The sequence below is a fragment of the Varanus komodoensis genome, unplaced genomic scaffold (genome assembly GCF_004798865.1).
Source record: "Varanus komodoensis strain SLA01 unplaced genomic scaffold, ASM479886v1 scaffold3, whole genome shotgun sequence".
Lineage (NCBI taxonomy): Eukaryota > Metazoa > Chordata > Lepidosauria > Squamata > Varanidae > Varanus > Varanus komodoensis.
Genome location: NW_025335761.1, coordinates 14,292,332 through 14,307,004, shown reverse-complemented (window position 1 = coordinate 14,307,004; position 14,673 = coordinate 14,292,332). Strand labels below are relative to the sequence as shown.

At 41.1% G+C, this 14,673-nt stretch overlaps 1 protein-coding gene across 1 annotated transcript; it reads right to left on the bottom strand.

Annotated features, from left to right (window-relative positions):
• Window positions 1–927: 927 nt before the first annotated feature.
• Window positions 928–14,253, bottom strand: EIF2S1 (eukaryotic translation initiation factor 2 subunit alpha). The gene is made up of 8 exons (XM_044436924.1): window positions 14,123–14,253; window positions 11,705–11,946; window positions 11,133–11,212; window positions 9,388–9,539; window positions 7,208–7,314; window positions 4,574–4,671; window positions 3,965–4,108; window positions 928–1,458 (listed from the first exon to the last, which is right to left on the bottom strand). Exons 2-8 carry the CDS (start codon window positions 11,943–11,945, stop codon window positions 1,333–1,335), a joined length of 948 nt encoding a protein of 315 aa, XP_044292859.1. The 5' UTR covers window position 11,946; window positions 14,123–14,253; the 3' UTR covers window positions 928–1,332.
• Window positions 14,254–14,673: the final 420 nt, after the last annotated feature.

Below are 14,673 nucleotides of genomic sequence, written 5' to 3'. Positions count from 1 at the left end.
GTTTTCTTGATGCAGATTCTGATTTATTGGAGGCTCTTAAGAATTAGAGTGAAATAGACAGCTGCAACTAGAGAAGAGGCTAAACAAAGCTCTGTAAGAGGACAAATGGGTGAAAGGAAACACTTGTTTATGCTAGATTCCAGTATGTTCACAGTTTCTGTGATCAGTTGATCTTCCATTTCACCTTTGCATACTTTTGGATGCCTGAAAGCTACTGACAGGAAAATGGCTTTTCCATGGGTGACTCTCTGCAGCAGATTTGGGGAAGTCATGAGAACAAGCATGTATCAACTCACACAATGGTTGGGTCACCCTATGATTTCTCCATGTATAAGAAACAAAATGCAAAAAGAACAGACAATTTAACATGCAGGAGTTATAACGAATGACAGTTTCAGTGCAATTGCTCCTTCAATAATTGGAAGATCATGTGGAAGGAGGATGGTTTGAAGAACTAAGTAAATAATTGATATACCAGAATAATATTTATTGCACCTAAACAACACATTGTTTTCACCAGGAACTTAGTCAACCAAATTTAGTGGTCTTTCCTATGTCTAAATATGTTTAAACTTAAGTGGTCCCAGAACTCCAGTTGAGTCTAAGTCTTTCGCATTGCACTGTATGTTTACACTGTAATGAGAGAGCTTAAAGTGTGAGCACAGAAAAATTGAAGCCCTTATTCCATCACCTGAATGCAATTCACAATTTCTATGTTTCTGCCCTTGAAATCTTGCATAGCTGCATTCCAAAAGGTCTTAAAAGCTGGCTGTACTAGTAAAACCCACATATATACAGCTCAGCAAAGTCAGGATTAAGTATGATGCATACTGCCATCTTCAAGAATTTTACTTGTTAGTCTGTCCATCTCACATTTCTGTGCTAGTTTTCTTTTAGGAATGTGAAAAGGATGAAGAGAAACATAGATAAATATCCAATACATTTATTGAATATCTGCTTAAGTACAGTCTGTGAAAGAATAATGGTTCAATTCTCACAAACCTCACTGACAGATGTATATTGAATGGTTGCCAATCTGGATTCATTAGATATGAAAATATTAAGGACAGCCATCAGACAATGCTTGGTTTATTAGAGGGAGAGTAATTCAATCTTCAGTGAGAGGCACCTTTCCTTTGAAGAAATTAAGCAGCATGTTGCAGCAGATGGTTTCTTGACTCTTCAAAAATTTGGTCTCATTAAAAAAAACTCGAAAATCAAGTCCTTTTCCTGTAGCGTTTTCAATAACAGACACCCTGTCAATTGAAAGTGTCTTCACTGGTTTGGTGTGTATCCCTATAACTGCCACTCTATACTTTCACTCCAAGCAATTTAGTCTTCAGTTTTTGCTTCCATCTCCTCAGCATCATCATCTCCATCCACTTCTGCATTCTCACGCTCCAATCTTTCCAGCTGTCTTGCCAGCTCAGTCTCATCAGTATCAGTAACCACTTTGGGCTGAAAAATTACAAAGAGTGTTTGCTTAGCTTACAGTGTGATCAGGATACCGTTTAAGCAGACCATTTAAGTATTTAGCATAACTGGACAGGACATAGGTTGCTTGTCCAACTGTAAAGCTGTCAAAGGCTGCAACACCAGTGAACAACACCACCCTGCAAGATTGCCTGACTGCAGTCCCATCCTAAACACCTGTCCACAGGAGTTACTCTTTAAGACTGTAGCATAGCACAGTAAACATCACGCTGCCTTCAATAATTTGCGGAGTCTCAATGCCATGCTATCAGGGATTAAGCTCTGCTCCCCATCCAGCCCCTCACTCTGCAAAACCTTTGCCAATGGTTGCCATTGACAGTTGGTGCTGCTGTTGTTACAGAGGATGGCTGCTGGTTACATATGGCATGGTATTTCTGTCTGTTGTTGAGCAGTTTTTATATCATTTTGTTTATTTTACCCCTGGATCATTTAATTCAACTGTGAGCAACTTGGAGGGAAAGAAGTGTTTTCACTTTGAGAAAAATTCTGTAAAGCTAGAGCTGCAGATTGCTTGTGGCCCAGAGGTTTTCATGTGATGGTAGCTCAGGTGCCAGGGGCTATGCAGGCACATACACAGGCATCAGCAGCCCTAATCCAGAGTGCTCTCTCTTTGCTAATGAGGGAAGAGAATTCTGCTTCAGGATTGCTGGGTGATGCAATTCATTGGCAGGAGGGGCAGGGTACCACCGGAGGCTGTAATTAAGGCTTTACATTACAACCCTTCTCAGAGCCTGTGAGACAGAGCAGGATACATAATTTAAAAAGAAGCAACTTTTGTATTCTCTCTACAAGAATGGAAAGGGAAACAAAAAGCTGAGGGCAGTAAGTTGCATCATATACACTGAGATTTTCAGTGCATAAGTATTTGATTTGCAGCATTCTAAAGCAATAAAATCATGAAAGACCACTTGATTCACTGTGTAAACTGATTTAATTGTGTTTCACAATTTATGGCTTTATTACTTTACCCACAGAACCAGCAACAACAGCTTGTCAGTTAAGGTAAACATCCAAATTGCAAGGGAAATCTGAAGAGATGAAAGGGAGGAAGAAATTTGTACTTCTTTGCACTGAAGGCAATCAGGTTTCCTCCAGGACGGTTAATGTATCAGCTAGACAGCTGAAACCTCTGAACTGAATATAATAATCATTTTTATTTAAACAGATTTTTTCTCACAACAGATGCAAGCAATCCAGCCCAAAGCAATCCCAGTTGCAGCTGGGTTACTAAGCTGAAGGAGCTCAATTTCTGCTTGAATCTGCCTTGTGACTGAATTTTTAATAGCAGGCAAGCATGCTTGCAGAGTGAATTTAAGAGTAAGCACATAGAATTTGAGGAATACTGAGAAGAAGCATTTTCAATAAAGGGGAGATTAAGTACCAGCTTTTTGTTAACAGCATACCTACTGTTTATTGACACCAGCATATTTTTAATTTAAAATATCCAATACCGCTATGCCATGAAGACTTAAGGACAAGTGTGGTTCCCTTGCAGCAAGAAGTACACTAAACTGGTTGCTAGGTGAGAGCAACAACTTGAAACTGGCAAGATGCAAATTTGGTTGCTTTACATTGCAAGCCCCCCTTTCTTTTTTTGAGGAGGTGGGCAAATTATTTCCCAGTCCTCAGAGCTCTAATTTTAGATGATTGTGGTCTGGAAAGGTAAAGAGGGGAAAGAAAAGGATTCTCTGACCTCTTAAATGCACTAGGTGCTCTGAAATTTCAAATGTTCCAGCAGAGTCCATTCCACTGGTGGATGGACACAGCCAGATACGAGTCTCTATGGTCCATTCTGTAGTGCTTTTTGTTGTTTATGAATATAAACGAATGAATAAGGTTGGAACACAAAGAAATAAATTTCTCAAACCTGGCACTTATCTGGAAAGCTTAATTCTGCTTTTTTATAAGATAAACCTATATAAATACTTAGATGTAGCCCAGCCAGGAGCTCATATTTTGCAGAGCAGCGTTTCCATCTCCTATAGCTCTTTACTCGCTCAAGTTCTTCCCTCCTCCTCCATTTCTTCCTATGTTTCTTTTCTTTATCCCATCTTCGCCCACTTGAAAATTTACCTTCTGCTAACTCTCAAGCAAGCAATTATCACTGCACCACTAACTGGACTGTTTTTGTCTGTGTCCCTCCCCACCCACCACCGCCTCATAAAAACGCTTGTGGCAAGCAGGCTCTCTGGTCATCTCCATACCTTTCAACTTAGAATCTCCATCCCAATTAGCATAAAGCCAATAAGAACAAGCACACCAGAAGAAAACAAACAGGAGACTCATGAGAAAAAGGAGAGTAAAACGCACGCTGGGGAAATGTAGTTTCAAGGCAGGGAATACACATGCCAGACCAGTTTTGCATGGAAGAAAAGAGCCTTACAGCCACTATGGGAAATCCTTGTGGGCACAAATGCACCCACAGGTATTGCATTGTGCAGTCCAGATTTAGGAAACAAATGATACTTGCCTCCATCTGTACATTGAAAACACCCCTCTTCTCTTCAATCTTTTCTTTGATGACAGCCATTGCTTGGCTGAGGACAGAAAGGCCTTCGGTCCTCTCCAGCGTTGTAGTAGTCATCACATACCGAGGAGGGGCTATCAGATTTATCTACAAGACAGACAAAATACCTTGAGACTTACTTTGAGAAGTTCAGGACAAAAACAAGTTGTTGATCAAGCTGTTATTTAAACCTTGAACACAGGAAATGATTTTATACTTCAATTATGTGTGAAAAAAGGTACATGAAGATGAGATTTAAAGTATGAATGAAAGATGACTTGATTCTGTTTATTTCCTATATAAAGAAAACTTTCCCAAAATGCATAGTTTCATAAAAATAGTAAAACAATTAATGGGTAACTGGAACGTTTCAAAGTTATAACTAGCTTTTCTTAGATGGGCTAGCTCTAGGAAAGGCCTTTTCACCGGCATCCAGCTTTGTTTCTCTCTCACACACATGGTCTATCAATGCAGGGAGAGATTAAAATCACAAGTAAGTAATAGGCAATGTCCAAGCTAAAATGTTTATGTTCAAAGGCTTCCCCCAAACCCACAAGAATTAATGCCACTTACTTTGATGGGCATACTCTCAGTAGAACAGCTCAGGCCAGCTCTCAAAGCTTCTTTCACTGCATCAATACCCTCATAGCCATAACAAGCAACTTCAATATCTGGAAGTGCCAAAATTGATTTTAAAAATACAGAAGTTGATTAAAAATACAGAAGATATTCTGAAAAGTGAGCCTAGAAATTAAAACCTCTCATATCGTCTTTGATTATTGAACAATTAGTAGTTTTGCAACATTGTATTTTAAGGTAAATACCAATGAAAACTGGTACATAAAGAATTGCTTTGTAAAATTTTCTTCTAAATCCATCCTAATTCACAGTACCGGAAGCATTTTTGAACAAGTATCTTAAAACAAGTTTCACATAGGACAAGGACAAGATTGGACAAGATTCTGTTTTCTTAAAAGCCACAGTAAGCAGCAATTCTTTGTATGATACGAAATTCTTATGAAATGGAAAATTTCTGTTTTAAAAGATTAGTAAAACTACCAAATTACCATAGGCATTTTATAATCTGAACCTGATCATAACACATGTCAGAAGTGTCCCATATATTTCAAAGAGCCTCAGGCAAAGCTCCAAAGTTGCCCACTTTACAGATGAGGTTCTGCATTCCCTTTAGCTCTATGCAAGTAACTGGGATGGCACAAATTGCAAGGCAGCTCATATACTGGTGGTCCATGATCAAATCAACTATGTTTAGTTATGGGGACTTTTCTTATCGGTACAGACAACAAACCTATGACACCTGTGCTTCATGCTTTAACCTTTTTATTCTCCAAACCCTTCTTTTTGGCACTAATTTATTAGGCAGCAGTGTTGAGATTAGACTCAACACTGAATCCTATGTGTGGCTCAAAGAATCCTATAGCATACTTACTGTTGAGATTTAATGCCCTTTTTCTTACAAAAAGCTTTAGGGAACTCCCATTTTTCTTCAGTATAATCATGAATGGTTACATACTGACTTAGACTGCTCATTAAGTTAACCCATAAATATAAACACTACAGTCAAGGAATGCAAAGCTACATAGGTTATTGTACAAGAAACAAGTCTAACAACTTATGTTTGTGATCTCATCTAGCATTTGTAGAACATTTGGAATAAAAATAAAGCAAGGTTTAAGTCAGTTGGACAACAAACCACTTGCACAGAAAAGTAGAAGTGTTAGTACTGGTCTACTTTTACTCAAATTCTTTCTTATTCTTCAATGTAGCTGCTTCTCTTCCATAAGACCATCAGTAAGATGTACTTTCTGTATAGCCAAACCCCAAAGAATTGCCTAGTTGGCTCAAATCAGTGGGCAGATTTGGGGTTTTTTTAGAACACTGTTAGCCTGTCTTATCATCTGATTCCTACAGCATTACAGCATGGTGCCATGACCAGCGGTACATTTGGACTTAAGAAACTATGAACAGAAACAATGGTCTGTTCTATGCTTTCTCCATGGCACAATGGCTTGCTGTCATCTGAACCCAGAAAACACAGTTCCCTGCTTCCTCTGCTCTTTCCCTTAAGCATCTTTTGCCTTCTTTTTGGCTCCCTTTTCAATTGCCTAATGCACACCCTTCATTCAGCCACCATGCCAATGGACTCCCTGCCTGTTACCATCCCCATCTCCAAAGATCTCAACTGTGCTTCCAGCACACTTAGAATATCTGAGCATTTCATGCCATCATAGAAGCTCAGCCAATCTGTGTAAGAGATGAGTGCCACTACATACTGGAGTTGGGGGTGGGGGAGATAAAAGAGGTGTCCAAAGAATTGGAAAACCATAAAAAGGCAAACAGATCAATACACTAATTTCTCCAGCCTTGTACATTCTGGATCCTGTAATGCCCAACCAACACTGTCATCTGGAGGGCTGGATTGGGAAAGGAAGCAATGTACCATAATACCAGGATAAGGATTTTTTAGACTGTCACATTTTGTTAGACACTAACTTCCATTCACTCACCACTAATGGAAGGCCCACAAATCCCTCGCCCCTGCTACACAGTATGGAAAGCATGCACATTAAAAGACATCCAAAAGATAACAGTATCACACCAGTCTTCCAGAAAAAACTAAATAGATCTATTCATGTAAAAATACAGGCAACATCAAAAAGCATTGTTTAAAAATTACAGGCACCTCTGTGATTGAAAGCCTTAATCTGTCATTCATTTTAGTTATCAAATTGTTAATTGTATTGAGGTCAGGGAGCTTTTTGCCCTTTTGGCAGAAATTCCTCATTTTCTAGAAGTCTACTACCAAAAATTTATTTTTCCTTTTTATTTCCTGAGAATATTCAATTTTTTTCTAGGAAAAATGAACAGTTTTCCAAAAGTCTAAGTATTCTAAATTCTCATTCCCCTGGCAAACATCTAAACATTCCCTAGCCACTGTAGCAGTTTTCAAGTTACTGAAACCTGCATTGGAGTTATTGGAACTATTTCAGACAAAGACAACTTCAGATTTACTGTGCAGAAAAAAGTAGAGCCTAAAATGTCTTCAGAATAAATTTCCAAAGGTATTTCATGCATCTAAGGAGAGTCTGTCATTCATAGTTACTCCATTATACTGTAACTCTGTTACACCGTAGTCATGAGCCCATTCTAAATTTAACAGGTGAAAGTTCAGCTTTTGAGGCTTACCTGCTCGAATTTTGACAGCTTGCGGTGTTAGACGTCTATTGATATTGTCAATTAGCACTCGCTTCTCATCTTCGGTCAGATCCAAGCCATCCAGAATTGTGGGGTCCCTTGGTTTAAAAAAAGCCATAAATATAAGCGCATAAGGATTCCTTAAAATATTTGTAATATTTGAAACAACTGTATGATTTTCTTCCCCAGAAATTATAGAAGTCACAGTTAAGTCAAGATGACACAGATTTATTTGTTTATCATTTGAGACAAAGAGGGCAAGAGACAGAGAGCAGGCTTCTGTGTTGCTTCATTCTCCCTTCCTCTATACGGGTCTCCTCCCTCTTCTCTGGTTAAGGTAAACCTGGTTAAGGATCATGTCTGCAGGATCAGGAAACACACGTTATACATCATGATCAACACTAGTAAAAGGAGAAAGGAGATTTTTGTAGAGAGGAAGTGTGTGATCTGCTCCTTCATCTGTTAAATATATCTGAAAGAACCATAAGATCACATTTGCACTGGGCCAACATAAGTCACCCAAGCAGTCACTTATCTGGGAAACTAAAATCTTGTACCATAAATTTCTTCCTCTGCAAACTAATCTCCATTGAAGGTGCTAATCTCACACAAGTAGATATTAAATGCCATTATAGTCTAATTTGGCTTTTCCCATTCCTGGCTGAGGAATGTTGATGTGTCCAAAATATCTGCAAGGTACTGGATTGAAAAAACTAGTCTATTCCACTACAACTGCCAAGTTTGACTAAAGCTTAATTCTCACTGATGAAGTAGTAATCCTACATCTTGAGGGTTCTACCTCAGAATGCAGACTGGAGCTCACATGACTGAATGTAACGCGCTCTACGTGGGGCTACCCTTGAAGATGGTCCGGATACTTCAATTGGTGCAAAATAGAGCTGTCAGGCTGCTGATGGGGACTGGGCGTTATGTTCACATGACTCCAGTCCTCTGTCAGCTTCACTGGCTTCCCACTGAAGTCCGGGCCCAATTCAAGGTGTTGGTGATGACCTATAAAGCCCTAAACGGCTTGGGTCCTGGTTACCTGAAGGAGCGCTTACGTCCATATATGCCCGCCCGCCCCCTGAGATCTGCGGGAGAGGCCCTTCTCCGGGAACCCTCCGTGAAGGAAATTAGGAGGGTGAGTACTCGGAGGAGGGCTTTCTCTGCGGTGGCGCCCCATCTATGGAATGCGCTCCCCAGAGAGGTCCGCCTGGCGCCGTCGTTATTTGTTTTTCCGCGCCAGGTGAAGACCTTTTTAGTCAAATGTCATTTTAACTGTTAATAGTATATATTTATTTTATTCTTTGGCCAGGGCAACTTATACTGTTAATTTATATTATTTTAACAAAGTTTATTTATGTTTGTGAGCCACCCTGAGGCTTCAGTGAATGGGGCAGCATAGAAATTTTCTAAATAAATAAATAAATGGCACCAATTAAAGGGGGGAAAAATCTACCTCAATCAAGAAAATTAGCTGTCATTGAAAAAAAACTGGCCTGGCTTTCTCCATAGCATAGCATATGGAGGAGAATTCTATACTGATTGAGCAGGGGATTGAACTCAAAGGTCTTAGAGACCCCTTCAAAGAGTCTATGAGTAGCAATGAGCATGAACAAGTGGTGCATGTTGGGGGGCAGGGCAGAGGGAGAGACTTTTGAAGGATATTCGAACTATTAAACTACCTTTTCCTGAAAGCTTATTAAAATCTAAATGATCTGGTCAAACAAAGATGCCGTTTGATAATCAGGACTGGACAGAAACATGGCACACTGGGTTGGATCCATAATTATCCTTCAGGTAACAGAAGAGCTCCTTCCATTAACAGAAGCAACTGAAATACAGCACCAGCTCCTGTTAGAGAAAGTTGCTTGTCATCCATTCCCCTTTCACCTGTAAACTCCAGTGTCACCTCCTATATTGTCCTGCAGGTCCTCCAAACCCTGCTTTTCAGGGGGCTGAAGAGAAAGGAGGACCCTATGAAAACTGCCTCCCAACTTTCCTCCTGTGGAGTTCCACTCAAGGAAACTTTGGATCCAACCCACTGCACCTGGCTTTTTATATTCAGGTGTAAACTAAAAAAAAAAAAAAAAACCCACCCCAAAGCAAAACAACAAAACTGAAAGGTTTCGGAAAAAAGCAGAATACAAGCCGAAATGTGCTGTGCTTACGAAACTGCATGCTTGAAAGCATCATATGCACCATATCCAGGCCTTTTGTACTTGTCATCAAATACCCAAGCAGTTCTCTGAAACAGGCTCTCCAGCTGTTCATCCTTTGAATATTCTAAAACTTCAGCAACATGGCGAAGAATGCTGTAAACCTAGGTAATCAGCAGGGGAAAAGTTGCATAAGAATGCATTGCCAAGCACAATACAAGGAATTTCCTGCTGGTGTCATCTGGCTCACTGAAGGCCTGGTATAGAGCAATTAAGCCCCCACCTCAGATTGGTTTGGCACCCCTGGACTAGACAAATGTTTCATATATAGTCCTAAAACATGGCTGGTGCAACTGACTTGCGTAGAAGAAACTAGCCATGGCCTTGAGTTTTTCCATCCTGTCCCTGATAATTGGGGAAGGGACATGAAATGTTGCCTTAGCACCACCAGAACATTCTTTGATAAGTGCCTCTCTCACAGCTGGGGTAATGTTTAGGGGTCCACTAGCTGAGCATGTTTCCAACTTAGCTTGGATCTTGCTCTCTGGCTTGCCCTATTCGCAACAGCCCCTTATCCAGCTTCCCAGAAATCAGTTGATGCATACAAATTGTGTAGATAATATATATGGAGAAAAGTGAACTGAGGGTGATTCTGAACAATGCCAATCCAGAACTGCACAGACTGGGAAATCCTCCAGTGCAGGAGGACTACAGAAGTATGAAATCACAATGTAGATGAATGTGCACAATACTCATGCAAGAGCCATAACATGAAGTAATGAAATTCTGCTAGATTCATTCATGCTCTTTGTGCAGCCATGAACTCAATGAGATGAACTACTTTTATTAGTCATGCTGAACACTGTGCCACAAAGAGCAATTAGCATTGACATAGAACAGAAAAAATCCACAGTGCAGTGACATTAACACAATTTACAATTTAAGACTTGGGGATCTCTCTCCCATTTCTGAACTGAGAAAAAAAGATGTTGCACAAGTGGACGTTCACTCATTTTACTAAACTCTTTTCTCGCTCCTCCTTCACTCTGCCTCAGGTGCCCTCCCCAAACCCTTCAAGGCAAGGGCAGGGAGGAAGCAGAATGGGGAAACCAACCATGTCCCCATTCTGTCAATCCATACCAGTACAATTGTGGGATAATTGAATTACACTCATTATTACTAAAAAGCCACTTTTCACAAAGGTAAATTCTCAAGGCATATTTACTAATGCAGTTCAGTAACTACTAAATTTTCTTGTTAATTTTATTTACTCTAATCTTCAGCCCTTTAAGGTACCTACCCTCACAGTGCACCTTATAATAGCCAATACCAGGTTAAACACCAGAACACTCAATAAAACATAAAACACCAAAAGACAGATATAAAACAATCTCTAAAGAGATCCAAAACCTTACTATTCTCCTAGAAACACACAGAGAAGTAAATTTCAAAGTGTCAGTGCCATTACAGAAGATACCTTATTCCTGGTACACGCCAGCCTAATAGCTCTTGCTGGAAGGCTGCAGGAGCAGACCTCAAGGCTTGGGTGGGCTAAAGGCTCAGAAAAGTACCTGGAACTCCCAAACAGTCTAGCAATCCATTAATGCTGTTGTGTAAGATATATCACAAACCACACTGCTAAATTTTATAAGGCACATTTTTCAAAAGTTACAAAACAATTTACCAGAGAAAAAATTATTCCCACTGCATTGCTCTATAAAGCAAAAGAACAATGACCAACATATATGGAAACTTACAGTTTTTGATTTGGTGAATTTGTCTTCACATTTAACTGCCTCCTCTGGGGAAACCCTTCTTTTCGACAAGTCAATGTAACCTAATACAAAATTTCAAGACATGTTTAGGATTCAACACTCAACACTTTCGCTCCCACTACTGAAAAATGTCAGCTTTATCCATGTAATGCATTAGGAAATATTTATTTCAGGATGAAAATTCTAAGCTAGATGACTGATGGTTCAGTCCTCACTTTTCTTCCCACCCCATGAACTTTACATACAAGCCAAATATAACTTTTAAATTATACCAGAAAACATTATGTGAAAACAATCATACTTAGGGCTGAACACACTCACACAAAGCTGCTTTCTTCACTCCTCCCTGCACCACAACCCACTACTCACCTACCACCCAAAGCTGCTCAAAGGAGGTATTGAAGGGCACAGGGGGCTGCAGTGGGACAGGGAAATTGGGAGAATTCATTGGGGATGTCTTGCACAAACGACAGTACCTTTTCATTTGTGCAAGATTTTTCTGGATTGATACATTAGGATGTAAAGTGACTCTCAACAGCCTTTATTCAACTTACCTTTTTCTTTATCAACCCTTATGACAACGACACATTCATTTCTGCCAATCCGGATGAGTTTGTTTATAGAACGGATACGCCTCCTGGATAGTTCACTGAGGAGTATCATGCCTTCAATGTTGTTATATTCCAGAAGGCTAACATAGGCTCCCATTTCTGCAATGGACCGGACGTTGACCATGACCACATCTTCTACTTCTGGAAATTTATGCTGGTAAAACCTACAACTAAGTCCAGGCATCCTGCAAAATCAGGGCATAGAGGTAAAGGCATTTATTCATTTTCTAATAGCCACACATATTCAGAACCACAAAACCAAAGTAAAGCTCACAATAAAGTGAATGGCAATGTTTATAAATTTAGCTTATAGATTTCTGCAGGCATTTATGAAAGTAACTATTAAAGTTAATTAAAATAGAGCCCAAATATCTTTATTACTATGCCGTTTGAAAAGAAAAAAATGTGTTATCAAAGAATTTTGGAAAAATATTGAAAATCAAAGCATATTAGTTGTTTGCTGGGGACCGAGATGGAAGCAGACTGCTTGCCTTGATTACTATATAAACTCCCTGTCCCTTGTTGATACCTTCCTGCTAGCCTAGTGCAAATCTCATCTTACCTAAAATTAATTAGGTGGCCTTAATCAAACTACCCTCTGAGCTTCATGTCTATACCTACAAAAACAAAGTAGTTGACCTACTTTAAGGAGTTGCTGAAAGAACTATTGAGAATGTACTCAGTATGCTTTGAACTCTACTGTCTATTCTAATAGATGCTATCAGACTCAGACCCTTCTCTTCAACTATACCTGAAGTTACTAGAAATTCAGTCCACTCAATTAAGTGCTTACTACCTTGAAAACACAAATTTCCTTAGCTAGCTTTTGAAGCATCTACAGCTTACCATGGAGCTCCAAAACAGCACTGGCAAATCTGAGTGTTGAGATCCTAGATCAATCTTAGGCTTTGTCTAATTCATTACTTGCTATAGATCAAAAGTGACTTCTACTTCTTACTCTTGCTGAAAGAAATTATACTTGCAGTCAACCAAGATTTAAACTTGAGAAAAGGGTTATACTATTTCAGGAACAAGTATGGAAGCTAAAGACTAAAAACAACAGATTAAGGGAAAATCTAAGGAAAGCATTTACTAAAACATGACCAAAAAAACCCAGAAAAAAATAAACCTCACGCCTACAATATGGAGAATTTTCCAATATATTAGGAACTGTGGAATTCACATACTGAAAATGATCTTGACTGCAGGCTTATCAAATCAGTTGGCTGTTCAAATATTTAAAGTTTATACTAAATGGGCTGCAAAAGTCTCATAAAATTAATTAAAAACCATTGCTGGCAGATACCATGCAATGGAATTCCTCAAACACTCCACACATGGCTCCATTAGTTTCCTTGTTCCTCTGTGCCTTGGAACTCTAAGTTTTCAAAGCAGCCTTTTATCTTGTGAATCTTTGATATTTTCACAACCAAAGCTATGACAACATAGTTTTGCTCTATCTTTGACAACGTATTTGCTTCTATATGAAGGCATTCAATCACAGTGATAAATGTACCCAGCAAAGGCATCTCATTTTCACTTGATTTACAAGTGAACAATTTTACCAACACCCCACCAGTGGGACACAAGGTAGGTCATGGTAATTGCAACTACTTCAACACTTCACACCTCTGTCTGGAGAGACAGATGATGCAAGGAAAATAGCAGAAGCATATTCCATATGGCAAAACTGTTTAAGACCAAAGGAGGGAGGAAGACATTTCGTGGTCCGTGCGCCGGTAAAGAACGCGGACTCCTTGCAACTACGGAGGGGGAAATGTACCAGAGGCGACCATTTGGAGAACGCCGGCTAGAAGAGTCCTTCCCTTTTTCTGCTCCTTGAGCCGACATGCTCATCGTTACAAGGGCATCTCCAAGTTACCCGGTCTTTCTTGGCCCAGTCTTTCTGGGCGAGTGTTTACAAGTCCCGCAAGGTACAAACGCGGGTCTGTGACAAAACATTACTCGCCGGTGGACGACGCGGCAGGGCTCAACGGGAGCCCTTTTGTGACATGCCTAACTCGTCCCTCAACTAAGGAAGAGAGATCTCAAGGAAGGAAGAAGGGCTGACCCAGGCTTCGCGTGCGGAGAGGGGAGGCCTCGCCGTCTCCACACACTGAAACTGAGGGGAGCTCAGGACCCTCCATGGAGGGGCAGCGACGGTCCAGTCACGCCACGCCGGGCGCCCTTGGCGAATATGCGACATGGCGAACATCCGCCCCACCTCAGCCCGCCCAGAGTTTCGCGACCGATGCGGGCCGGTCTCGGAGACTGCGCAAAGCAGCGCTGCCCGCCCCTATCCCTCCTCCGCTTGTCGGCTACCCCAGAACAAGCTCGAGGGGTTCGGTCTCCCCGCCATACCTCTTTCCTTGTCCGCCCCAAAGGCCCCACTCGCTGCTTTCTGGGATGGAGTCTCAGCCGCCTGCGCGCAGCCGCCCCCTATCGCAGCGTGCACTCCGGCCCAACTGCGCAGCCGCCATCTCGCTTCTTCCGCCAGGCTGCCGCCGGAAGCACTTGCGCCAGAGTTGTCTGGGGCCGTCTTCTCCAACCTTGTGCCTTCCAGACACGTTTGGACCGCAACACCCAGGATTCCTAGTTAATGGCCGTGCTGGCTGGGAATTCTGGGAGCTGTGGTCCAAATGCCTCTGAAGGCCACCTGGTTGGGGAAGGCTGTGCTATGGGGCCGCGCGCCGGAGCGAGACATGGAGACAGTCCCTTACGAGCGCCCTCGGGGTGTGTGTGTGTGTGTGTGGAGGGGGAGCACTATATCGCTTTCCCACAGATAGAGAATGAGAGAGGCTATAGTTTGGGGGTGGAACTTGCTGGATTCTTTGTTGCTAGTCTCAAAGTCGTACCCGACCCATCGCGACCCCATGGACAACATTCTTCCAGGCCTTCCTGTCCTCCACCAT